At 48.7% G+C, this 27,299-nt stretch overlaps 1 protein-coding gene across 7 annotated transcripts in view; it reads left to right on the top strand.

The window, feature by feature from the left end:
* RGS3 (regulator of G protein signaling 3) overlaps positions 1-27,299 on the top strand; it is a 134,940-nt gene that overhangs the window by 22,216 nt on the left and 85,425 nt on the right. For 3 of the 7 annotated variants that reach the window (XM_055271380.2, XM_055271382.2, XM_055271385.2), the window contains 7 exons: positions 10,252-10,312; positions 11,784-11,874; positions 12,495-12,550; positions 19,917-19,998; positions 20,843-20,948; positions 21,748-22,099; positions 23,004-23,043. In XM_055271380.2, the coding sequence (XP_055127355.1) occupies positions 10,252-10,312; positions 11,784-11,874; positions 12,495-12,550; positions 19,917-19,998; positions 20,843-20,948; positions 21,748-22,099; positions 23,004-23,043 (788 nt within the window). Of the gene's footprint in view, positions 1-10,251; positions 10,313-11,783; positions 11,875-12,494; positions 12,551-15,217; positions 16,093-19,916; positions 19,999-20,842; positions 20,949-21,747; positions 22,100-23,003; positions 23,044-27,299 lie in introns of those variants that run through there. The other 4 variants (XM_055271383.2, XM_055271393.2, XM_055271386.2 and 1 more) reach the window with 4 other exon arrangements.

Here is a 27,299-nt window from a genome sequence, read left to right as displayed (position 1 = left end):
CTGGTCACTGGGGATGCTGACCAGCCTACACACAGATTTTATTCTCAAGGTGTCCACTATTCAGGTGGGGACACCAGGCACTGCATGGAGAGAAATTACAATAACAACATTTACATGCTCAGTTCTGTAGGACTCTAAGCACCTGAAAAATGACTATTTCTTTTTTAGCCATCACGGTACCTAGTGCCTAGCATATAGATGTTTATTAGATATTGGCTGCATGAAGAACAGAATGACATGAGTAATAACGGCCATCAGTATGGGAAGAGGGAGAGTTCACTGTGGTCTGAGATGATCAAGGAAGGCTTCATGGAAAAAGTGGAATTTTGAACTTGGGCACAGATGAAGAATAAGACAACTAAAGAAGAAGGTTGGAAATGGCATTCCAGGCAGGGCACAGCATGAGCAAAGGCAAGGAGGCAGAAATACTCACTGTAAGCTCAGGCTGCCATGATGAAGCCAGGTAAGGGAGTGTAGAAGTTTTGTGTAGGAGAATCCAAACAGGCTGATCTTGCAGGCAGTGCAGGACACAGGAGGGCTGAAGTGGCCATTAGTGATGGCAGTTAGAGCGGAGCAGGGGAGGAGTGCCGGGCAGGTGAGCATGAGAATTGGCTGTTAAGTGACAGCAATAGATTGCCATGGCCCACTGTTAGCAGCAGTGGCTCATTTAGCTCATGCAGCCTAAGGAATCTGGGATACCCCATGGTCAGGATCATTTGTGGAGCAATCACATGACTGAATGGTGACTGTAAAGGGGCTTCCGTGAATGAAAATCAGCTCAAGTCACCAGCTGAGACCTGGAAAACATTTTTGGATTCAATGCTCTTTAGTACCCTAAATGTAATTAGCTAATATGTTTTTTTTTTTTTTTTTTTTTTTTTTGGAGACGGAGTCTTGCTCTGTCACCCAGGCTGGAGTGCAGTGGCGCAGTCTCGGCTCACTGCAAGCTCCGCCTCCCGGGTTCACGCCATTCTCCTGTCTCAGCCTCTCCGAGTAGCTGGGACTACAGGCGCCCGCCACCACGCCCGGCTAATTTTTTTTTGTATTTTTAGTAGAGACGGGGTTTCACCGTGGTCTCGATCTCCTGACCTTGTGATCCGCCCGCCTCGGCCTCCCAAAGTGCTGGGATTACAAGCGTGAGCCACCGCGCCCGGCCCAGCTAATATGTTTTTTAAAGTTGGGGTGTATTTAACCTACAAAAAGAAGGATTTCTCTTTTAATAAAGTATCCACTTTTCATCATAGGGTAGTATAGTACAATAAACCTCATTCATTCATTCATCCAGCTGCCATTTCCTGGGTATCACTGTGGCAACAACATGCTGGGGATGCATGCATAGGGTCAAAGACTTTCCTATCGGATCACCGATAGAGACTTGGAGCTGAGAGTGAGGAGGGGGACGTCATGTTAATAACAAGAGCAATCGCTGACTGGGTGTTGACCTGGAGCCAGGGGTTAACAGTGCATTATCTCATTTAATTCTTACAACAACTCTAAGAAGAGTGTGGTTTTGTCCTAAGTTTTCAGAAGAGGAAACTAAAGTTTAGAGATGTTAGGAATTTGCCTAAGCTCATACAGCCAGTTAACAATAGAGCCTGGATGGAATCCAGGTGGTTGGACCCCAGGGTCTTTCCTCTCAACACTGTACTGACTCATGGGTGGACAGGTGAAAGGACAGAAGAAAGAGCCAGAAAAGTAGAGAGGGCAGGGCAGGGCAAGAGTGGAGTGAGGAGGGATCTGCAAACTCATTGATGTTGCTGGAAGGTTAAGTACAAAGTAGGGACTGGCTAAAGATTAGCTGAAGAGGTTGGTATAAGCCAAGTCAGATGATTCTGTAGATTCTCTTTGGACTATGGGGTTTCTCCTAAGGGCCAGTGGTTCTTGATCCTGGATATACATCAGAATTCCTTGGGATGCTTGTCAGGAACCCAGATTCTTAGGTGCCGCATCAGATTAATTACATCCAACTCTTCATGGGCAGGGCTGAGAAATCTGCATTTAAACATGTTTGCAGGGTGAACCTCCTGCAGCCACTTTGGTGTTTGGGAATGTCTGGCCATTGGGAGATACTGAAGTGTGTCGAGCCAGGGAATTTTGGATGCACATTCTAGATCTATCGTTTTGGTAGGTCTTTGGAAGGTTGAGGTGAGAGAGAGGCTTTGGGGCTAGGGAGGGGAAAACAGACTCAGGCCATATTTAGGAGATTAAATCAGTAGTGCTTAGTGGTGATTTGGCTGTGAGAGCAGTGTGGGAAGTCAAGGGTAACTCCTGGGTGGCTGGTGGTGTCTCCACCTAAGACAGAGTTACTGGAGGTGGAGGTGAGTCAGCTTGGGATACGGTGAGATGCAGGTGCTTGGAGGGGAGCCAGGTCAGAGCTGTGAAGGAGGGCTCGCCTTTGCCTACCTGGAACTTGGAAGACAGAGATATGGGAGCCATGAGCAGGAAGGCAGTGGGTGAAATTCTGAGCAAGTGAGACTGTCAAGGAAGGGCATCGAATGCTAAGGACCAAGTGTCCAATCCCTGTCTTTGAAGGGACAGGCCAATGAAGGGAAAGACACATCAGAGTGTCAGAGAGGCATATGGACACCCAGCAAGCCCTTTGGGTGGAGGTAGACACCAAACTACTGGAGAAGGAGCCGGTCGTGCCCTCGTGGCTTTTGGAAAAGAAAATGAGGCCAGGCAAAGTGAGTCAGCGTCATGGGGCAGTGTCTCCACGTGTTGCCTATTTTGGGAAATTGAGATGCCTTATTAAACAAAATACAGCCAAACTCAAGGTCACAGTCCCAGCCCAAAGCTCAAGAGGATCAGGGCCCTCAGAGCAGAGGGCCCTGTGAAGCTGTGAGCAGCATGCAGGCCGGCCTGGCCTCCTTGTGCTCTCCTTTTCCTCTCTCCTTTATCGATCCATTTCGGAGCAAGAAGGCCTCTGACCTGGAGGAGGCAGACAGAGTGATTGCAGGAAACTTCGGCTCTGCTGAATGCTCTCAAATCAAATTGTGCCTCTCTGAAGGATGGACATTCAACTTATCAACATGAAAGACAGTTGTGGAAGGAAGGAAACAAACATTTACGAAATTCTTCTCTGTGCCAAGCACTTTACATACATTATCTCATTTTATCCTCGTCATGATCTTGAGAGGTAGGAATTATTATTGCCCCTCTCTTCAGAGAAGAGGAAACTGAGGCTTATGAAAACCGAGGCACTTGCTTGAGGTTATGCAACAGCTCATATTTATCAAGCACTTACTGTGTGTGGACATTAAGCACATGGCACTCGTTATCCAATTTAACCCTCACAACACCATAAGAGGTAGGTATTATTATTATTGCTCTTTTATAGGTGAGGAAACAGGCACAGAGGCGTTATGTAACTTGCCTAAGGTAACACAGATAGGGTGCCGTGGAAACAAGATGTAAATGCAGGCAAGCTGACACCAAGCCCAGGTTCTTGTAGCCACGTTACAGTACATTTGACCATCTCACATGGATGATAAATGACTCCAAAGCATACTCTTTCTGTGTCAGTATGCTTGCTCTTCAGGACTCAGGCTGCTTCTCATTGCATTTATAGTGTACTTTCATTGATTGATTGATTGTTTGATTGAGACAGGATCTCACTCTGTCACCCAGGCTAGAGTGCAGTGGTGTGATTAGAGCTTACTGCAGCCTTGAACTCCTGGGCTCAAATGATCCTCCAGCCTCAGCCTCTTGAGTAGCTGGGACTACAGGTGCATGCCACCACACCCAGCTACTTAATTTTTTTTTTTTTTTTTGTAGAGACGATGCCTTGCTATGTTGCGCAGGCTGGTCTCCAACTCCTGGCTGCAAGTGCTCCTCCTGCCTCAGCCTCCTAAAGTGCTAGGATTACAGACATGAGCTACCACAGAATTTATAGTGGAGTTTTATATAAATTATTCAGCCAAATGTGTGGTGGTCACATTTTGAAACTGATAGGAGATAACAGGAAAGCATCTATTTCACTAATTCTCATGATCCTTCCAGTGATGGCTGTGAACTTGTATTAGAGAAACAAGATGACCTACAAAGAAGTTCTGGGGAAGGGCCAGATTATTTCAGTTCATCATGGTGATCACAGTGGGAACTGAGGAGAACCAGGCCTCAGCACAGTAGATTTTAGCTTAGCTTTGACTAGCTGTATGACCATGGGTCAATCCCTTCCCTGTGCTGAGCCTCAATTTCCTTGTCTGTAAAATGCAGTGATCACTAATGGTTCTTTCAGCTTCGAGGTTCTGTGAGTTTTTTATAGGCACTTTCAAATGCATGCAGAGGTAGAAAGTATCATATAATAAACCCTCATATACTCATAGCTGAGTTTCACCAATTATCAATATATGGCCAATCTTATTTCATTTACACCCCATCCACTTTCCCCTTCTCCAGTGAATTATTTTAAAGCAAATCCCAGACATCTCATCAGTATATATTTCTAAAAGATGGCTTTAAAAAATAATCATGATGACATTATCACACTTAAAAATTAATAGTAATTCCTCAATATGCCACTGAATATGGAACTCAGCTTTAAAAATTCTGTTTGATAATATGGCAAAAGCCAAATTGAAGCTTCTAGTATTAATCAGAACTTGTGGCCAGGGAACAGACTTGGAGAGAATTATAATGTTATGTACTAAGGTAAAAAATGCGTATATGTATTATATTTATACCTCCAAAGATTATGTTCAATATATAATATATTATTATAAATTATATAATATATAAAATATAATATATCATTATAAATTATATAATATATAAAATATAATATATCATTATAAATTATATAATATATAAAATATAATATATCATTATAAATTATATAATATATAAAATATAATATATCATTATAAATTATATAATATATAAAATATAATATATCATTATAAATTATATAATATATAAAATATAATATATCATTATAAATTATATAATATATAAAATATAATATATCATTATAAATTATATAATATATAAAATATAATATATCATTATAAATTATATAATATATAAAATATAATATATCATTATAAATTATATAATATATAAAATATAATATATCATTATAAATTATATAGTACATAAAATATAATATATCATTATAAATTATATAGTACATAAAATATATCATTATAAATTATATAATATATAAAATATAATATATTATTATAAATTATATAATATATAAAATATAATATATCATAAATTATATAATATATAAAATATAATATATTATTATAAATTATATAATATATAAAATATAATATATTATAACTTATATTATAATTTTATATTGGTATATATAATTATATATAACTTAATTATAATTATAGTGGCATATATAATTATATATATAACTTAATTATATTATATATTGGTATATATAATTATATATAACTTAATTATAATTATATATCGGTATATATAATTATATATATAACTTAATTATAATTATATATCGGTATATATAATTATATATGACCTAATTATAATTATATATTGGTATATATAATTATATATAACTTAATTATAATTATATATTGGTATATATAATTATATATAACTTAATTATAATTATATATGGGCATATAGAAATTATATATAATATATAATTCTTTATATATTATATATGTTCTTTATATATTATTGTATATTATATGTAATTAAAGAACATTATATATGTAATTAAAGAACATTATATATATGTAATTAAAGGACATAATCTTTTTTTTAAGTAATTTTTTTTCTTTTTTTTTGAGATGGAGTTTCACTCTTGTGCATGATCTCAGCTCACTGTAACCTCTGTCTCCCAGGTTCTAGCAATTCTCCGGCCTCAGCCTCCCAAGTAGCTGGCACTACAGGCGCATGCCAGCATGCCCAGCTGATTTTTGTATTTTTAGTAGAGATAGGGTTTCACCACGTTGGCCAGGCTGGTCTCCATCTCCTGACCTCTCAGGTGATCCACGCACCTTGGCCTCCCAAAGTGCTGGGATTACAGCCATGAGCCACCGTGCCCAGCCAAGGACATAATCTTTTTTTTTTTTTTTTGAGATGAAGTCTCTCTCTGTTACCCAGGCTGGAGTGGAATGGCACGATCTCACCTCACTGAAACCTCCACCTCCTGGATTCAAGTGATTCTTCTGCCTCGGCCTTCTAAGTAGCTGGGATTACAGGCGCATGCCACCATGCCTGACTAATTTTGTATTTTTAGTAGAGACAGGGTTTCACCATGTTGGCCAGGCTGGTCTCAAACTCCTGACCTCAAGTGATCCGCCTGCCTTGGCCCCTCAAAGTGCTGGGATTACAGGCGTGAGCCACCGCGCCCAGCCAGGGCATAATCTTTTATACTAATAGTAGCTACATTTAGGGAGATTCTGCTCGTGATTTTCCCTGCACTGTCCCAGGCACTGTAAGTGTACGCTCTCCTTTAATCTGTTTTATACATGAGATCTCAGTGCCAAGTACAGTGGCCTAATGTCAGAAAGCTTGTGACCAGTGATGGGTACTGAGCTTAAGGAAAAAGTGAATGGAAAAACCTAAGTTCAATTTAAGTCATCAAATTAAATATAAATTAGGATTAAATGGTATAACCCTGTAACAGAAATAATTTACCTGAGAGGGAGAACTAAAGTACATTTCCTCAAAAAATAATATATTTTTTCATCTTGTAATGAGTCTGCAACCCTATGCTCAAAAGTAAACTGAATACTATTCCCCATATGTGCTGCATGAAGTTACTTCAAAGCCTTTATAACGGATGTTCCCTCTGCCCAAAATGCTCTTCATTCTCTCTGGCTCAATTCATAGGTCTTCTTCCATGCTGTCAGACTGAAACTACCTCTTGTGTCCCCGAGCCTTCAGAATTTGTTGCCTGCACTGTTCATCTGTCAATTGCACCCTGTCTTGTGACATCCCCTGTATTGCTGTCTTGAACTGCTATTTAAATTCCTGGATGTTTGTCTTGTTTCCTTAACGCTGTGGCTCCTTGCCCAGTGCCTGCCAACCATGGGCGTGATGGATTCATCCATTTGTCAAGCCTTCACTAAGTGCACCAAGCCTGGAGCTCAGGGACTGGTAGTCAGAATTAACCAAGGCTTGGTTCTGGAGACTTTGCATCTAGTGAGAGTTCAGGCACTCCCGAGGGTGAGCGCTAGTTCCCAAGTTTATAAACTGACTGCTGTATTGTCATATACTCAGGTTGCTTTAAAAGAAGTCTTTCTTCCTCCAAAGATTTTTCAAAAGCAGGCATGAGAAATAGCGAATTGAAGAACACTTAGAGAGAGGTTCCTGCTTATGGACATTAATTGTGGCAATTTACACTGCCTGAGTTATCGTGAAATCATGGGAGGCCCCTTAACAGGAAGTAAAACTCAAGGGAGGCTATTAACCATTTAACATTCTCTAAACACCAGGGAATGAAAATTTCGCTTAGTGAAGAGCAGAGAGAGGCTGCTGAGCTAATGCATTGGCCTGGAGACTTCAAAAGTTTCAGCCCTACTCAGTAGGAAAGAAGTGTACAGCAGAGTAGTGTGGGCACCTGGATAGCAGCTGGATTTCTCTTGAATATGTGACAAATAAAATGAAATTGGTATGAGGATTTTGGCAAAGTCTTACCAAGTCTTTTCTGGAATGGCAGCTCAGATTAGTGTCGGCTGTTTATGATAGTCACTGCAACTGCCTCCTATTAGTGCTGACTTGGCTACTTCCCAAGGGGGAGGGGTATTTGTTTTTGGCGGTGGGCTGGGGAGGTGGATGTGGAAGGGTCGCTTTATTGGGGTGAGCGCATTGTCCTTTTTGAACAGATTGTTAATAGAGCCTTGGATGATGAGAGAGGCAAGGAAGAAGGGAGCAGATGGAGCCAAGGCTGAAGGAGCTAGGAGCAGGAGTGATTAACTGAGAGCAGCTGTTGAGAGACAGCCAGAAGCAGGGGCCTCAGCCCTGGGCCGTGGGGCAGAGCATGGGTTTGCAGGCAGGTGGACCAGTTTTGAGGAGCAATCCCCCAGCATCCTGCCTCCCCACCCCTCCCTTGACTTGGCTGCCTGTGAGAAGCTAGTTTTGTTTTGCTTAGGACTGTCAGGTGGTAAGCTGCCACCCTTTCTGGAGAATCTGAACAATATGTCTTTATTGAGACCTTCTAGATCACTGGTCTTTGACTGGGGCAGGCATAAGTGGGTGCTTGGCAGGATCCCCTGGAGAGCTTTCTCCAGGCTTCCATGCTCAAACCCCACCTTGGACCAACTAATTTTGAGTTCTCAGGAAGAAGTCCTGGAGCATATACCTCAGACAGGCTGTTCAGGTGGTTTGTGGTACACTTCTAGCTAGAACCACTGCTCTAGCTCAGGCCCCCTTAGACCAGGTTTTGGAAAACGCATCTCTAGGGAGTTTACACCTATCCATCTGCCTGTTCCATCTTTGGTTTTGATATTGTGCCTTCCATAGGACATGGCAAATCTCTCAGCTATATGGGTCCTTCAGCTGTTGAAGCCAGCCTTCAGGGTTATGCTCCAGCCTAAATATCCACGATGTTTCTTGATTAATAGTTATTAAACCAATCTATGAAGGAGTCCAAGTTGAGGATGGGGTAAGAGAGAGGAGAACAGAAAGATAACATTAAAAAAACCCTACTGTCAGGATAGAACTGGATGTGGCACAATAAGAGTCCTTAAAAGTAGATTGATAACTGTCTTTTTTTTCTCCTGATTATAAAAAGGGTACTGTTCCCTATGCAAACAGTGAAAACCCATAAAGGAAAATTAAACCCCTAGTAATCCCACCTACCAGATATGACCATTGTTAGTATTTTTGTGGGTATCTTTCTCATTAAACTCACATTACTCATTAAATTTACAGCTTTGTAAACTTCCTTTTCTCTAACAATAGCAAGATATTTTTGGACTTTATTAATATTAATCGATGTTATCATTATTATTTTTTTGAGACAGGGTCTCGCTCTGTCGCTGCAACTGCCTCCTGTTAGTGCTGACTTGGCCACTTTCCAAGAGGGAGGAACAGTAACACACAATCACAGCTCACTGCAGCTTTGACCTCCCAGGCTCAAGTGATCCTCCTACCTCAGCCTCCTCAGTAGCTGGGGCTGCAGGCTCATGCCACCATGCCCTGCTATTTTAAAATTTTTTTGTAGAGATGGTGTCTCCCTTTGTTGTCCAGGCTGGTCTCAAACTCCTGGGCTCAAGTGATGCCTTCCAAAGTGCTGGATTACAGGTGTGAGCCACTGCACCTGGCCCATGCCATCATCATTAAAAGCTGCCAACTCTTAGTCTCTGATTATTGGACATTGAGCCTCGATGGTGAACATTCTTCAGGAACTCTGAATTCTTCTTCTTTTTTTTTGAGATGGAGTCTTGGCTCTGTTGCCCAGGCTGCAGTGTAGTGGTGCGATCTTGGCTTACTGCAACCTCCTGGTTTCAAGTGATTCTCCCGCCTCAGCCTCCTGAGTAGCTAGGATTACAAGCATTCACCACCATGTAGGGCTAATTTTTGTATTTTTAGTAGAGACAGAGTTTTGCCATGTTGGCCAGGCTGTTCTCAAACTCCTGACCTCAAGTGATCTGCCTGCCTATGCCTCCCAAAGTGCTGGCATTACAGGCGTGAGCCACCGTGCCTAGCTGTGAATTCTTTTTAACCAAGAAGATTGAATTTAGCCCCTCGCCGTAGTCGGACATCCCCATGAGGCCTGACCCTGGCCCATGCCTACCTGCCCTGCTGGTGGCCAGGTCAGATTGGTCTCAGCAGCTTTTGTGTCAGGTTGGTTTGGACCTTTATCTGTAGCCATCTAAGAACTGCTCAGCTCCTACCTGGACCTGAGACAGAACTTCTTGAGCTTGAGGTCCCATAACTGTTCTCCTCCACTGAGCATCACCAATTGATGTGGGCAAGGAGGTTCCCTGTGGGGACCAGCTCTTCAGATCTACCCAGCACCAGAACGGTTAAAACTCATGAAGTACCGCTGGGCTTTTGTGTTTGGTAGAGGGAGTGCTGAACTTGTCCTGTGACCTTGGGAAAGGGACCAATTCTGAGTCTCCATTTTTCCCTCTGTAAAATGGAGATAATAGCTCCTCTCTAGCCTGCCTCACAGAGTCAGAAGCATCAAGCGAGACGATGCGGGTAAAGAGCTTTGTAAACCGCAGTGCATCAGGCAAACCCATGCTATACTTGATAATGGACCTCCCCATAGAGCCCCCAAAAAAGTGCTGACTCAAGTCTCAATTGTTCTCCCAGACAGAGTGGACTCATTGGCTGCATGAGCTTTGGGGTGAAGTCTCTCCTGACTCCAGACAAGGTGGGTCCTAGGGATGCTTCTGTCAGGATCATCCCAACTGCGCTGGGGCTGGTACAGGCAGAGTTTCTCTGTCAGCTCTTGGGCAGGGCTTCTGTCTGTGAGATGGTGCCCCACTGAGACAGGTGCCCAGTGAGGTCGCCTGCATAGCAGCACTGTGTTTGTTACCTGCCTAGCTGAGAGTTTGGGTCCCCTTCTTGGTTTGTCTTGCCAGAGAGCAGTTGTTAGGCAGCCCCAAGTCTTCCCAGGAGGCTCTGAGTCTGGTGTCTGCTGTTGAAGACACTGGCTGATCCCTTGGGGCCCAGAGCACTCCTGGGCCTGCCCCAGAAGACGAGGGCCAGGTGCGCCCATGGTCCGTTCCAGGGGTCCTCTTCATGTGTCTGTCAGGCCTGATATTTCTGGGCCTAACAGGTGCTCAAGGATGGAGTGAACAGCACCATCCTCTGTGGAGCTTTCCTTCAGGCTGGAGGAGGACTCTGGGACCCAAGACTCCTAGCTCTGGGTCACCGGTCCCTTATCAATTTCTATGCTGCACTGGACCCCCCAAACTGGAAGGTGGAGGGTGGGGAGCACTCCTTTTGCACATCCCTGGAAATGTCCTGGTGGCTTGTGGCATGGCCTGCCACGCAGATTTGTGTCCTGGGGTGGGACAGGCTGAGGACCGTTTATCCTGCATGTGAGTCCTAAAGAGCTTCTCTCTCTCTCTCTCTTTTTTTTTTCCTTTTCTTTTGAGAAGGAGTCTCACTCTGTTGCCCAGGCTGGAGTACAGTGTTGTGATCTTGGCTCGCTGCAACCTCCGCCTCCCAGGTTCAAGCAATTCTCCTGCCTCAGCCTCCTGAGTAGCTGGGATTATAGGCACCTGCCACCACACCTGGCTAATTTTTGTATTTTTAGTAGAGATGGGGTTTCACCATTTGGCCAGGCTGGTCTCAAACTCCTGACCTCAGGTGATCCACCCGTCTCGGCCTCCCAAAGTGCTGGGATTACAGGTGTGAGCCACCGTGCCCAGTCTAGAGCTTCTCTTGACTGCAGCCTTGGCTTCATTCTCCCAGAAAAGATGTTCCCCCTGGAGACTGCTCAGGAGCCACAGGATGCCTTTTGGTCTCTCCGTCCCTCTTTCACTCCTTCAATTCTGTTCTGTCAACAAATATGGCTCCTACTGTATACCAGGCATAGTGTGAGGCACATCAAAGAGCCTGTGCACAACTTAGTGGGGGAGACAGGCAAGCAGATCGTTGTCCTCCAGGGATAAGAGGCTGTGGGAATTTGGCAGAGGGGAGAGCCAGATCTGCCCTGAGCATCACGGAAGGCTTCCTGGAGGTGCAGGCATGGCAGCTCTGGGCCAGGAAGGCTGGAGAGTCTATCTCTCCTGTGGGATGGTGTCCAGTGGCTACTTTTGGAGGGGGATTGGTGGCTGCCTGACCTGTGCCTCTGCCTCCTGTGTCTGAACATGCCATTCCTTCTCTTGTGACAGGAGATCAGTGGCTGGTACTACCTCCTAGGGGAGCACCTGGGCCGGACCAAGCACTTGAAGGTGGCCAGGCGGCGACTGCGGCCGCTGAGAGGTACCTGCACACCCCCTTCAGCTTCCCTTCCCAGGACCTGCCCCATCCCTCCTTTCCTGCATAGTGGCATCAGTACTGGTATTTGGTTGCCCCTGCTACCGAGAATGCTATCAGCCTGCTGGGTGCAGGGACTTCTCAGGAGCACCTGCTAGAGTGCAGGCTGCAGGCAGCCTCTTGCCCATGCCTCCACTGTTTATCTGGTTGGACTTTTATTGTAGAGGCTATGGCCTGACCCCATGCGGTTTAGCTCCCTCGCTTGTGGGATATTTTATGCTTTCACAATGGCTCCTTCTCAGCTCCATGTCTCAGGGATCTCCCAGGCTGCCTTGCTCATCTTGGGATACCCACCTCTACAGACAGGGCGTTTAGGTCCTGCCATGATCCCTAAGGCTCAGAATGTGGATTTCATGACCTCTTTCTATGTTCTGCCTTTCCCACATGCAGCCCTGGCTCCTGAGTCCCTGTCTGGATTGAGCCTCAGGTGTCCCCACATCCTGAGGCCAGGAGTGGCCCTGGGCAGCCCCATGGGCCTGTTTCCCAGCACTGTCCTCTGGGTGGTCTGAGGAGGGGAGACTTCTGTGTTACCAGAAGTTTTCTGATTCTGCCCTGTCACCTTCCAGACCCGCTGCTGAGAATGCCAGGAGGTGGGGGCACTGAGAATGGGAAGAAACTAAAGGTAGGTGGGGACAAGCTAGGGCATTGCTCCAGGAGCTGGATCTGCTCCTTGACAGCCCCTGGCCCAGGAAACCCCTAAAGGGGCAGCATTTGGTACTTGAAACTCAGCAAGTCATGTACTCAGAAGGAATGATTTCTTGACTTTCCTGAGGTGTATTACAGGAAATAAATGCTCTTCTCGGGGTATCCATGATCGTGGCAGGGGTGGGGAAATGGCCAGGCCCCCACCTCTGGAAATGCAAGCATCTGGATCTAACTTTGGGCCTGTAGAAACCGAGTCCTCCCCTTCCCACAGACCTTCTCAGCCCCCTGCTTCCCCTGGGACTGAGGCCGAATCACCCTTCCAGGTTAGGCCTGCTTGATATCAGGGGGCAGCTGTGATTCTGAACCTGAGACCAAGGGGTTCTAACTCTATTAGGGCTTCAAGTCTGGAAAGGAGCCTTTTTCAAGTAAGGAGTTGGGAGAATTCTCCAAAATTCATTCCATCTCTTTGCAGGGCATGGCAGGGGATCTATGGTTTTCTTTAATAAGTAAGAGAGGGAATTACTTGGCCAGGCGTGGTGGCTCACGCCTGTGATCCCAGCACTTTGGGAGGCCAAGGTGGGTGGATCACCTGAGGTCAGGAGTTCAAGACCAGCCTGGCCAACATGGTGAAACCTTGTCTCTACTAAAAATACAAAAAAATTAGCTAGACATGGTGGTGGGTGTCTGTAGTCCCAGCTACTTGGGAGGCTGAGGCAGGAGAATCACTTGAACCCAGGCAGCGGAGGTTGCAGTGAGCCGAGATCATGCCGCTGCACTCCAGCCTGGGCGACAGAGCAAGACTGTCTCAATTAAAAAAAAAAAAAAAAAGGACCAGGCACGGTGGCTCATGCCTGTAATCCCAGCACTTTGGGAAGCTGAGGTGGGCGGATCACTTGAGGTCAAGAGTTCAAGACCAGCCTGGCCAATATGGTGAAACCCTGTCTCTACTAAAAATACAAAAATTAGCCGGGCGTGGTGGTGTGCACCTGTAGTCCCAGCTACTTGGGAGGCTGAGGCAGAAGAATCGCTTGAACCTGGGAGGTGGAGGTTGCAGTGAGCCAAGATTGTACCGCTGCATTCCAGCCTAGGCGACAGAATGAGATTCCATCTCAAAAAAAAAAAAAAGGGAGAAACAAACTCCCAGCAATTCATTAGCCCCTGTATACCAGGTGCTGTTACCTAATCTTCACTGCCCACTCTAAGGCAGCTGTTACTTCCGCATCTCACAGATGAGAGGGACATACACGGTTCAGAGCATTAGGCCGTCTCTGTGGCCACACAGCTGGCAGGTGGTGAAGGCAGGCTCTGAGTGAGGGCTGCCCACCTTTTCAGTGTGCTGTGGCACACTGCCTCCTGTGCATGGCCTAGCTGGGAATATAAGACATTGCTGTAGTTCCTAATAGTATCTTACGTATTACACAATATCGGCGTATTACAATCTACCAAACATTTTCACGTTCACTGACTCAAGTTATTCACTCATTCATCATTCATTAAATATTTCCACCTATGTGGGCTGGGCCCTGTGCTGGGTGCTGGGATGCAGCTCTGGACCTGTCTAAGGCCCTGCTCCATGGAGCAGTCTAGAGCTGTGCTGGCCAGTGTGGTGACCACCTGCCACCTGTGGCTATTGAGCACTTAGTGGCTAGTGTGACCAGGGAACTGAGTGTCAACTTTAGTTTTAAGTAATTTCAGTTTACCTGGCACACGTGTCTAGCTGCGACTGGGTTAGACAGAGAAACTTGCCAGGAGTAACTTGTCAGGTTTGTTTTCTGTGGTTTCATTAGTTGAAAAGCTTTCCTCTGGCTTCTGTGGGGAACTGCAAAGACCTTTCCCCCTCTCTTTCTACTTGCCAAGCACAGAGAGGATGGTGATCGGGGGCCTCCCTCGTGATACATGGAAATTACATGGGCATCAACACCATGAGTTTGCTTCCTCCAACATCATAGGTTTCTTGGTGGCTTGTAAAGTCCTGCTGCATGCTGGATTCTGCACACAGGCCCTGAGACCCTTGTTCTGAGGTGCACTGGGTTTTCTTGAGCTTGTGTGCACAGAGATGTCTGTGGGACTCAGCAAAGAGGGTGTGCTTGTCAGAGGCTTGGTTGGGGCCGGGGGAGAGCCCCCAGAGGCCATCTCTTCAGCTCCTGCGCTGTGCAGGTGGGGAGATGGAGGCCCAGAAACCTGGGTGACCTGTCCACAGTCACACAGCAACCAAAGCTGGGTTAAACCAAGGAACCCTCTGTCATCAAGGACTTGAGTGCGTGGCTGGGCTTCCCCAGGGGCTCTGAGATGGGCAAAAGCAGCTGGGCTCACTATGTGCTGCTCTGCAGGATGCTATCCTGGGACTGCCAGGCAGGAAATAGGACCCAGGTTCTGGTCCTAGCCCCACACTGCCCTGCTGTTTGACCATAACCTGTCCAGGCCTCAGTTTGTTTGTCAGTAAGATGAGGACGCTGGGTTGTCTGATGACTCGGAAATCCCTTCCACATTTGACTTTATGGTCCATGTATCACCAGATCCTGAAAGCAACCCACTTCCATGGACAAAGGACAAATAAATTGACTTTTTTTTTTTTTTTTTTTTTTTTTTTTTTTTTGAGACAGACTCTTTCTCTGTCACCCAGGCTGGAGTACTGTGGCATGATCTCAGCTCACTGCAACCTCTGCCTCCTGGGTTCAAGCGATTCTCCTGCCTCAGCCTCCCAAGTAGCTAGGACCACAGGCGCCTGCCACCATGCCCAGCTAATTTTTGTATTTTTTAAGTAGAGACAAGGTTTTACCATGTTGACCAGGCTGGTCTCGAACTCCTGACCCCAAGTGATCCATCTGCTTCGGCCTCCCAAAGTGTTGAGATTATAGGCATGAGCCACCGTGCCTGGCCGAAACTGACTTTTAAGTAGTTTCCAAGTGGCAGGCAGGTCTTCAGACTCCAAATGTTTTATGTTCCCTGTCTTGAGATGGGATGTCTGTGAGTGCAACCCTCCAAGGTGTCCTTGGATTCCGTAGGCTGGGGTAGTCTCCTGGATTTCCAGCAGGGTCACTGGGACTTGCAGGGGGAGGAGGCGTTGTTATAGAGCAGCCACGTTTTCTGCCTGGGTTCTCCTCCAGTGAGGGGTGTTTGTGAGAACATTGGAATCACAAAGTGGCCCATGGCGGAGAATGCAGCCAGAACAAAGGCGCCCTCTCCCCGCCGGGCCCGGGGAATACTAACTAGTTGACAGGAATTTTAATATAAAACTCTCCCTCTTCCTTGTCATTCTGAGGTTTCAGGAAGCCTTCGGGCTTATCGTGCAGAGGCACACAGCACAGACAGGGCTTGGGGAGGTGAGAGGTGATTTCCTGCCATTCTTCTGTGGGGCGGGCTTCCCAGGGTGCTCATGCCAGGCTGACGGGTCCAGTGCGGGCTCCCGCTGCTGGGGGAGAGCTGGGTTTTCATGGGGCGGCAGCTGAGGCAGGACCCGCAGCCATGAACCGCTTCAATGGGCTCTGCAAGGTGTGCTCGGAGCGCCGCTACCGCCAGGTGGGTGCTTGGCCTCTTGTGGGGAGCCTGTGGGGTGTTCAGGGATAGGGGGAGAGGGACCATCTGAGAAGGATCTCGCTTCCCACAAGGTCTTCTTGGACCCCTCCTGCTCCCTGCAGGCTCACTTGGATATGGGGAGGAGGATAGAGGCAGGAGCTGGACCCAAGGCCCCTTTAGGGCCCAGCTCTGTGTGGAGTCCTAACCACTGGCTGGGTGGTGTTTTTGGTGAGATAATCCATCTAGCTTTCTGTTCTTTTTATCTGGGGAGGGGCTGTGGGTGTGAGATTGAAAATGCCATGGTTGCTGAGCAGTTGGGAGCGGAGTTTGTATTTTTGCTAACTTTTCCCGCTTCTGACAGGACAGCAGTGCCCATTCTGCCCCCTGCGCATGTGTGTGTTGGCGTGTGCTCGTACGTGAGATCGGGTGTTTTCGTGTATATGTACATACGTATAACTTTCCTCTCCCCTACTGCTGATGCCTCACTGTGGCTCAGGATTCCTTTGGCTTTGGAATCCAACTTTACAGTGAGGGTTTGGCCTCTCAGCCTCTGGTCTTGGAAAGGGGAGCAGAGTGGGCCATTATGATCCCATTAGCCCCCCTGAGCCTCTTCTAGAACTGTGATGGGTCATTTTTTCTCATAAAATAGGAATGGGGTTAGGGATGGTGAAGGCAAGTGATATCTAATCTGGAAGGGAGTTCTGAAATTGTTCTGATTTTAAAAAACCACATAGAGAAGCCCCTCTATTTGTTTTAACGACCAGACTGGTCTGTGGGTCTTGACTCCTCTGACAGGCAGTGCTTAGGTCCCAGGGAGATGTCCAGAGGGGCCCCTGCCCTCCCACCTGCCTGCTAGGGGATCCAGTGTTTTCTCTGTAGCCCTCCCCAGCTCTCAGGTTCTGTCCTGCGGGCCCCACTCTATGTTTCCTGCCCTCCTGGAGCTGGGAAAAGCAGCCCCTGTGACACTAGCATCTGGATGGCAGAGTGGTGAGACAGAGAGAGCACTGGATGGGACATCTAGAAGCCATTGATCACCTTGGGGCTATGGGCTAGAAGACGGGGCATGCTGGCCGTCAGAGTGGGGCCAGGAGCAATTGTGGGCTGGACCTAGGGCTCAGGGACTCAGAGTTCAAGATGGTTTCTGTGTTAGAAACAAGTGCAGAATTGAGAGCAGCAAGCTTTTTGTCAGGTCTGAGCTCAAATCTAGCCCTGTTCCTCTTTAGCTGTGGCTTTTGAGCAAGTCACTGTTCGTCTCTGAGCTTTTATCTCCTAGTCAGTAAAATAGGGATAATGAAATCCAGCGATGTTGCCGTGGGAGTGAATAGGATGATGTGTGTGAAGAGCCTGGCTCAGTGTCTGCTGTGCATATTTATCTAGGAGGTGTTTAATACATGGCAGAATTTGGGGATTACAGTCTAGGCAGGACAGAGGAGCAGAAACTAGGCAGGAGAGCAGAAATGATGGGCTGGCATGGGTGAGACGTGGGAGCAGTGGCTGTTCCTGCCCTGGACAGGAAAGAGCGAGAACCACCCGCAGGAAGGACAGGCTCTGTCAGAAGCCGCCAAGGCCTCGGAGCAGGGCTGCTCCTTTCACCTCCTGGTCAGAGCAAGGCTGAGAGCGGGAGGGTGGAGGGGGTGGCACTTTGAGTCTTATCTCCTTGTCTGTAAAATGGGTGTACTCATTCCCCTAGGGGCTGCAGGGATGGTCAGGTTCTTTGGACACTACCCTCTCAATGTGGTCAGTGATCATGGTGGACAGATTGTAATTCTGCTTCCTCCGAGCTAGGAGGTGAGCTTGCCTCCCAGCACCCTCTCCTCTTCCCCTCCTTCATACTCCCAACTGGCTTGGACTGTGGTCTGGGCTGGCACTTCTTAAGCTGGTACCCAGGAGGGTGAGGGGCCCCAGCCCACAGTCCTGCTTGGATGTGGGGTCTGGGTGTGGGAGGAGGAGGCTGTTTTCTTGGAGCACACTCCTCCCCAGACCCCACTCTCCAGCTACTGCCCCAAAACTGGCCATCCAGAGCCCAGGGTGCTGGGATGGGTTTTCTATGCAGGGGGCTTTGGCCCTGGATGGGGTAGGGGTGGGGAAGTGCTGGATAGGCTTTGGGACCCCAGCTTGTGCTTGGGTTGAGGGTTGGCTTGTGAGGCCCCTAAAAAATCCTCGCTGGTTCCATGGAGGGGCCAGGCTCCTGGCGTCTTCCCTGGCCTCAGGGGGGCCCGCCAACTAGTGGCTGCTCCTTTCCCCCAGCTTTCCACACTCGCACCCGCATTTGTTTTTCTTTCTTTCTTTCCATTTTTTTCTCTTCCTGTCTTAGCCGCGTGTTTTCCCAGAATTCTTATGGGAACGGGGTATTTTCCTGCCTCCTCCCCCTTCCCCTTGTCTGTCAGATTTCCTGTTTTACAAACTCGCTTTGAATCCAGGCCCGGGGCTGGTGGGAAGCAGAGCCTTAGAGGTCTCTGCATCTTCCAAGGCCCTTGGTCACTCTGGGCCCCCTCCCACTCACCTTCCTCATGCCTGGCCCTGGAATGGTTGGCAGGTGAATGAGTGCAGGTGCCCAGTCTTGCAGGGACAACCCTCAAAGGAAGGAGACAGAAGTCTCCTGACAAGGCCGGTGCCCTTGACCTTTTCCAAGCTTGCTGAGCTGGCCTCTTTCTCAACTCGCCTGGGACACCCTTCCCTGTGCCTCATCAGGGCCCACCCCAAGTCCCAGTTTCTCTAGGGGGTCTCTTGGGACCCCTTGAATCCCTTTTCTGATTTGTGCTGCCTTTAGCAGCCGGAATGGGCCGGCAGACCACCTTACATCCTCCTGTGTGTGGGACACTGCCAGGCTGCCCTCCCTACATTAGCCTCTGCTGAGTTCCTACCGTGTGCCAAGCATGGCGTCCATAGTCAGAGCATAAAGGACTGAGAATGGCCCAGTCCTCCTGCTTTGCTTTAGTGCCCGCTGTGCCCTGCTTCGCTCTGGAGAGGTTTGTGTACCCTCATGCTCCTCTGGGAGCCAGAGACCAAGGCTGCATTCCTCTGTATGTCCACAGAGCCTGGCATGCTGTAGGAGCTCAATAATTGTGTGCCGGTTTGAAAAGGGCATCCAGATGGCAAGGCCCTCTCATGGACTTCTGAAAGTAGGAGTTGTGGACCTGTCAAGCTCATGGGCGTCAGCAGGCACATGAGTCAGTGGCTAGTTCAGGTTCAGCCAGGAAGCCTATCTGTGACCTTACCCGCCCCTTACCTGGGAGTCCTCATGGGGTGCCTTGGGGCCCTGGCCACAGATTGGTCCCCAGAACCCCAGCTCTCTTCCTCTGACCCTTGGCCTGAGATGAAGTGAGTGTGTCTCAGTGTTCCCTCCCCTGTGCTCTGGGAGGGCAGTGACCAGGCTGGCCTTGTCTTTGGGCCCTTAGCACAGGGCCCGCCCCAGGCTAATGCTCTGTGAACCTCTGTGAGAAAGGAAGAAGGGAGCCAGGAAAACAGTGGATCAAAGGTGAGGCCGAGTCATGCAGTGCTGGTGGGCCTTTGGATCAAGGGCTGGGGCTGCTGCGGCTCAGGATGGCAAAGTTTGCTTTTCCAAGACCTTGTCCATCTCAGGCCCTCCTCACATCGGCCTGGGTTTACCTGCTGAGCTCTGGGCCTTCCTGCTGGGCCCACAACCCAGTGGTCAAGTTGTCTGGGCTGAGATAGGGACACTGAGGGGCTGGCCAGCTCCTTTGTGGCTCTAGTTCCCTTGGAGAGGAGGGTGGCTTTTGGCAGGTGTGGGCTGTGGGCTTCCTGACCTTGGGGTAGAGGCAAGAGCCTCCAGCTTCTGGCAGTGACTGGGCAGGGCTGTGTCCTAGATCACCATCCCGAGGGGAAAGGACGGCTTTGGTTTCACCATCTGCTGCGACTCTCCAGTCCGAGTCCAGGCCGTGGATTCCGGTAAGTGAGTGACAGGGGGATGCCAGCCCCACTTGCCCACCATACATGTGGGCTTTGCAAACATAGGCCGGAACTAAAAGGGGAGCCCCAAACTGGAGCAAAGTGTCCTGGCTTTTCAAAATGAAAAGAATAATATTTTTAAGTGACCATAGATGAAACTGCCATTTATGAAAATATGCCCACTTTTTTTTGTTGTTTTTATCAAAATGAAAATAGATTTTTATATTTTGTTTCCCAATCAGTTTGAACAGGAACTAAACCTATATTTTCAGCAATGGCTGCAAGGGAAAATGAGAGTCATTTGTGAGCTCTATTTGAGGCTGATATTGTATTCTATCCAGAGCCTGATCAGCACTTAAAAAGAGCCATCCTTCCCTACTTTTCACAAATGAAGATTTCTCTTAATCACAGAGTGAGCATCTCAAAGACAGAAGCCAGGGCTCAGTGGTCAGGGTGTTTCCAGTGCCTGCACAGGGGTGGGCATGAGGTTTGTGCACAATGATTGGCAGAGAAGGAATGAATGGAGTGTGGGAGCCTGGCCCCAGGGAAGGTTCTCAATAGCGTAGGAGGCCCTGGGGAGGGGTAAGGGCTGGGGTGGAAGGGTGGACTGCAGAGAGGTGAGCCAGCAGTAGCGGAGGCAAGCAGGGAGAAGGGAAGGCAAAGGGATGCCTTCTTTCAAGGCTCTTGAGAGGCACCAAGTTCAGTCCCTCATTTCACGGATGAAGAAACTTAGAGAAAAAGGGAGGTCCTTGTCTGAGGTCACCATGGCAGCAAAGGACTTCAGATCTTTTGAAGGGGTCTTAGGCTTCAGGGGCCCCTGAATGGCTTTTCTTTGTCCCTGCAGGGGGTCCGGCGGAACGGGCAGGGCTGCAGCAGCTGGACACGGTGCTGCAGCTGAACGAGAGGCCTGTGGAGCACTGGAAATGTGTGGAGCTGGCCCACGAGATCCGGTGACAGGGGACAGCGGGCGGCCTGGGGCCTCAGGCTGATGGCACACCCTCCCCACCCCTGGGCACACTGCCTTGCCTGGCTCAGCTCTTGCTGCTCCCTCTTTTGCCCAGCTGTGAACAAGCAATTCCTTTTGCTCCTCAAGGAATCTGTTTCTTGGCCTGAGAATGGAAGGTTCAGGCTCAGAGCACTTTTGGATTCCAGAGCAAACATCAGGGAAGATGCTCTCAGACTCTGTGGTTCAGGACGGGGCACCAGGAGGTTGCTTTCTGCTTTAGCTAATTATTTCTGCTACCTAAGAGCTAAGTCCATTCGTTATTTAAAGACATGAAGATGTTGCAAATGTTTCAATTGCACAATTAAAAAAATATTCTTGAAAATATTGGAGTCTCCCAAATTTTGGTCCTCCAGGGTAAAACCCCGATGGCCCCATTTTAGGTCTGCTTCTGGAATAACCAGATAAGGGCTTGCACTTAGGTGACCTGCTAGCTTTACTTGCTTATATCTTGCTTATGACAAGCATCATGGATTGAGTATGGAACTCTTTCCGGTTGAACCTGGCCTTGGCCTCAGGGTCCTTCTCAGCCACTGCCCATCAATAGGAATTGACCTAGGTCACCCATTTGCTGTCTCTTCTTTAAATGGCTTCTTGCATCCCTTCCTGCCCTAACACTGGGGGCTTCCCCCCACCATGTCTGCCTCCTCTTCCCGCCATCATCCTCTCTGCCCTTTGGGCCCTCACTCTGGCTGATACTGGCTTTCCCCAGGCTCAATCTGTCTGTGTGATCCCCCAACTTCCAGGAGCTGCCCCAGTGAGATCATCCTACTTGTGTGGCGCATGGTCCCCCAGGTCAAGCCAGGACCAGACGGCGGGGTCCTGCGGCGGGCCTCCTGCAAGTCGACACATGACCTCCAGTCACCCCCCAACAAACGGGAGAAGAACTGCACCCATGGGGCCCAGGCACGGCCCGAGCAGCGCCACAGCTGCCACCTGGTATGTGACAGCTCTGATGGGCTGCTGCTCGGCGGCTGGGAGCGCTACACCGAGGTGGCCAAGCGCGGGGGCCAGCACACCCTGCCTGCACTGTCCCGTGCCACTGCCCCCACCGACCCCAACTACATCATCCTGGCCCCGCTGAATCCTGGGAGCCAGGTATGGACAGCTGGTATGGGGAAGGTGAAGGGCACTGGGTCCCTGTGGGAGGCCAGGAAGACTTGAAAACCCAAAGTTGTGTGATGAGGAGCCTGTGAGGGGCTGCAATGTTGGGCAGGGAGATGGGGTATGTGCTAGCTCTGCCTTCTGCAAGGCTGTTCTTGGTGGGGAGGACAGATGGGTCTATGTGGCCTCAGGGCACAGATCTAAGACAGGGCATGCACAGGCTGGAAGATTTCAACTCACAGAAGGAAGAGCTTTCTACCAGCCTGTGCTTTTCCCCAGTGGAATGGGCTGCCTTGGTAGGTGGTGGGCTCCCATCATAGGAGGTGTGAAAGCAGACACTGCATGATTGCATGGTGGGATGATGGAGTGCGCTCCCCAAAACATTAGTCCCATGAGATGCTCTGGGAAAAAGGTGTTCTGAGGTCAAACAAGCTTGCGGCATATCCCGTACTCTCTTCCTCATCTAGGAGATTCCCAGTGCAAAGGAGCCTAGCAGAGGCTCTGCTGGCATCCTGTACTACAGCAGGTGGTGTCACCCAAATAACACCGCATTTCCCAAACTTGCCTGATGGGAGCACACTTTAGGGCGTGGTTGGTACCGTCTTACCATTCCAGTATTCCCTGGAATGCACTTTGGAACGAGATGCCGTAAAGGAAGTTGGGGACTTGCCAAGGGATTAGACTTCATGACCCATAAAGTCTTTTTCAACTTGAATATTCTGGGATTTTGTGTTCTCTCCCAGCCTTCTCCCTCAGCTGGTTGCCAGAACTGCTGTTTTTCTCTTGTGCCCTGAGGTGCTCCACTTCCGCTCTCCTGGGGTCCCCGTGTCCAGCAGCCTCCTGGGCTGTCCTGCCCTGCTCCTGGGGCTGAGGTGGTTTTCCTGTCTTTCCCTTGCAGCTGCTCCGGCCTGTGTACCAGGAGGATACCATCCCCGAAGGTGAGTCTCCTGCTGCTGCTGTGCCCTCCTAGCTCAGAGAGGCAGCAGAGGTCAGCTGAGGCCTGGCCCAGCCTCTGCCCCTGAGTTCTGAGGCCTTTCCAAAGGAGTCAAGGTCACTTAGCCTATCGACACAGACTCTCTTTCTACGTGGTACCTTTTCTCCCTCACAGAACCAATGTCTTTCTTCCTTGAAGCCAGAACTGAGAAGGAGGAGAGGGGATCTTACTAGGGCAGTTTGAGAGACAGTGTGTCCAGGCCTCAGGCATTCAATTGAGATTCATCCAATTTTACTGAGCAGCCGATATATATTAGGTGCCAGAGGCAACGTGGTTGGGCTTGCATGGAAGGGAGTCATGGAGCGCGGAGGTGGGAGGTCATGAGTTGGAGTTCTAGCTATGTGACTTTGAGCAAATCATGTCCCCTTGGTGGGGCATGGTGGCTCATGCCTGTAATCCCAGCACTTTGGGAGGCTGAGGTGGGTGGATCACAAGGTCTGGAGATTGAGACCATCCTGGCTAACACAGTGAAACCCTGTCTCTACTAAAAATACAAACATCACTACTGGGCGTGGTGGTGCGCGCCAATAGTCCCAGCTACTCAGGAGGCTGAGGCAGGAGAATCACTTGAACCTGGGAGGCGGAGGTTGCAATGAGCCGAGATCATGCCACTGCACTCCAGCCTGGGTGACAGAGCGAGACTCTGTCTAAAAAAAAAAAAAATCATGTCCCCTCGCTGAGCCTCAGTTTCTTCATTTATAAAATGGGGTCAATAATTGCTACCTCAGAGGGTTGTTGGGAGGATCCCATGAGAGAATGGTTGTGACTAGTTGCCTGTGTACTGAGAGATGCTATACAGACGGTAGCTGTCTTTGAAGTGCACATATGTCTCTGCTGCTGGATGGATTCTTCTTCTTTGGCTTTTAAAATCCTGGCCAGGGATGGAAGCTGAGCTCAAAACCACTTTCTTCTCCCAGGAATGTGGAGATATCGGTCTTGAGGCTGAAGCTGGCTGGGCATTCCTTGAGATCCTTCGCGTGCCTGCCAGAGCTTTGACTCAGAAGTCCATCTGGTGTCTGGACAGCCTTCCTTGACAGTGGCTTTTGCTTAGCCACTCTCAGACTTGCTTCCTTGCTGTTCCCTTCTCAGTGGTGTGAAGGCGATGCTTCTAGGAGGTAGTTGGAAAAGTGCTTGTGCCTTTTGCGGGTGTAAAGTGCTCCCATCAGGCTCAGGGACGCTGATGGAAGACACCTTCTTTCTCTCCGGTCTGGGGCATTTGGGCAGGTGAGCCTGGTCAGTTGGAAATAAATCTGTGTTCCTTCTGGGGAGAAGTCTGACAGCAATTCAATGATGAGTTTTATTTTTATTTTTTATTTTTCCATAGATTATTGGGGTACAAGTGGTATTTGGTTATGTAAGTAAGATTTTTAGTGGTGATTTGTGAGATTTTGTTGCACCCATAACCCAAGCAGAATATACTGCACCCTATTTGTAGTCTTTTATCCCTCACCCCTCTCCCACCCTTCCCCCGAAGTCTGCAAAGTCCATTGTATCATTCTTATGCCTTTGCATCCTCATAGCTTAGCTCCCATGTATCGTTGAGAACATACAACGTTTGGTTTTCCATTCCTGAGTTACTTCACTTAGAAAAATAGTCTCCAATCTCATCCAGGTCGCTGCAAATGCTGTTAATTCATTCCCTTTTGCGGCTGAGTAGTATTCTGTCAATGATGAGTTTTTAAAAAGCTTTTGGTTGGTACATTAGGTTAGAGTGGAGTTGCCGCTGCTAAGTAGGGACTTCATTAGGGTCAAGGCCTGGGCCTGGCTCATTTCTGTAGGTCCAATGCAGGACCCAGGGCCTGGCAGATGGCAGATACTCAGCAGAATTTTGGTTGTGTGACTGACTGAAGGAGAACCACTTGGGTTGCCTCTGAGGCTTTGGAGTCTGGTTGTGGAGGAGGGGGGCTGGAGAAGTGTACTGCCTGGAGTGGGCCCATGCACACAGGCTGGTGTCTGGGGTTGATTCCTTCTCAGTTTGAGAGGTACCTCTGTGTCTCCCTGCTGTGCTCCCAGCCTGTATCCATGTTTCATTCCTCTCTGAGAGTATAATACATAGTAAGTCAGCAAGAGCACAGTTATCTAAGCCATGGGGAAAGGGACAAGAGAGGAAATGATGGTGATATTAATAACCATGGTAGCTCTTTGAATGCATTGTATTAAGATCTTGACCTTACTTTGTGTATTCTTCATAATAATAAATCTTTTCTCTTTACCAGGGATCAAGTCTTTGTAGCTCACAATTTTAGGATTCAGAGGAAAGGGTGAAATCCAGGGCACACAATTTCCCTTAAACACACTTGGGGTTGTCCAGAGGTTAAGGCTGTCACCAGGGTGCCAGCTTCTCAGTCCCCCTCCTCTGGCTGGGCTGCCAAGAGATAGCCCTTTAGGAGTGTTGGGTCATCCTGAGTTGAATAGGAGGGACAGTTAAGCCATCCTGAGTTGAATAGGGTCTGGCGCCCTTCCGGAGCCCGGAGTGCCTGCCCGGCTGTGGTTGGCATGTTTTCCAGGGCTGCTGGTGCCCTTGGCATTGTCCCTGCCCTGTAAAGGTGACCTGGACTCAGATTCACCACTGCCAGGGCAGGGTGGCTGCCAGGGCTTGCCTCAGAATCTGGGAGCAAAGCCCTGTAATTACTGTATTTGGTCGGTGAAGCAGGTGTTGGAGGAAAAAAGGGTGATATGAGGGTTTGGACCAGACATCGGTAGCAGGTGGGAAGTAAATGAGTTTGTCTTCACAGAGCTCAGTAACTGGGTTGCAAGCTGTACTGTTCTAAAAAAAAAAAAAGTCAGTTTTGCAGAGCCACTCCCACTGGCCACATATTATCCAGGGGTGGGTGGAGATTGGGCACAAGCGCATAACTGCTGCATAAGTTGGGTTAATCCTGCCTTGTATAATTTACTGGCCAAATGACCAGTCACCCTACCATTCCAGACCTCAGTTTCCTTGTCTACAAAATGGGGCTGAGCCAACTTTTCTTCTCTGAAGGCAGAGTTATGTGTTGGGTACTTTAGGTGAGGCCCTTGGTGAGGATTCTGTGACAGCCCTGGGCTCCTGGGCTACAGAAGGGAAGAAATCATTTTTTTAAGAAGTCCGAGACTGGGGGCCCAGGACCCAGATCTTGGCATCTACAAATGGTACCCATCTTTAATTTTGGTCTATTTTGCTCCAGTCACCTGCTTGTCAGTCCTGCATGGTTTTGCCTTCTCTGCTCTAGGCTTGGCCATGTTAAATTAGACTGTCTAGATCCAGGCTGGCCAGGGGGTTTCATTCACAGCACGGTTTGAGACCCAGCAGCCCTGCCTATCCTTCTACTAGCCCTGGTAGGTGGATTACTTGGAGGCTTAGGATTTGTGATAATCCCCTGACTACTCACACTGTGGTACAATCCACGAAGCTCTTTTCCATCAGGTCTCTTGTGTGAACCTCCCACTGGCCCTGGGGCAAGCGAGGCAGCAATCAGTATTATCTCCACTTCAAAGTGGAGAAAACTTTGATTCAGAGAAGGAAGGAAGCTATTCAGGGTTACACAGACTGTCTCTGACTTGGAAAGTCAGTGATCAAGCTCGGGTGTCTTATCCAACTCAAATTCAGTGAGGATCTTGAGACTCAGGATGGTGCTTTAAACAAAGGGTCCAGGGCCTGGCAGCACACACCCCTCTGGGGCTGATGTGTAGGGCCAGATCAGACAAGGAGCTATGTGACATCTTTCTTGTGTCTGTTCCTCCTGTGCCCATCCTGGGCTCATGCTCATTCTACTCCTCTCTACATGACTCACAGAAGAAGCAGGAAGTGGTTTGAGTTATCATGGTTTGAGTGCTGCCCCCAGATTTGTCTATGATCAGTGGTCACTTGTCAGGGGCATGGGGGGAGTCAACTTGTTTTTCTCACCTTGCTTGGTGAGAAGGGGCTGGGGGTGGGAGGAGGAAGCAAGTGTGAAACCTTCTGAGGTGAGTTTTTCCTCCGAGGCTGTGGGCGCGCGTTGGTGGGGAGCTTCCCTGAGGTATAGCTGGGGTCAGGCCACCAGTTCCCCCCTCGCTGCCAGGGCTGCTGGCAGCAGAAGACAGCCCGCACCCCCGGGACCCAGGCTGGGCACCCAGGTCAGTGAGGACCTGGTAGTTGCCCATACAGTAGCAGGAATGCCTTAGAAGGGGCCCAGGAGTGTGTGGAGCCTGACTGCTCTGGAGTTTCCCTCCCACCTGCTT

This window comes from Symphalangus syndactylus, chromosome 3 (genome assembly GCF_028878055.3).
Source record: "Symphalangus syndactylus isolate Jambi chromosome 3, NHGRI_mSymSyn1-v2.1_pri, whole genome shotgun sequence".
Taxonomy (NCBI): domain Eukaryota; kingdom Metazoa; phylum Chordata; class Mammalia; order Primates; family Hylobatidae; genus Symphalangus; species Symphalangus syndactylus.
Note: the sequence above shows the minus strand (reverse complement) of the source record. Positions and strands in the feature narration are given on the sequence as shown.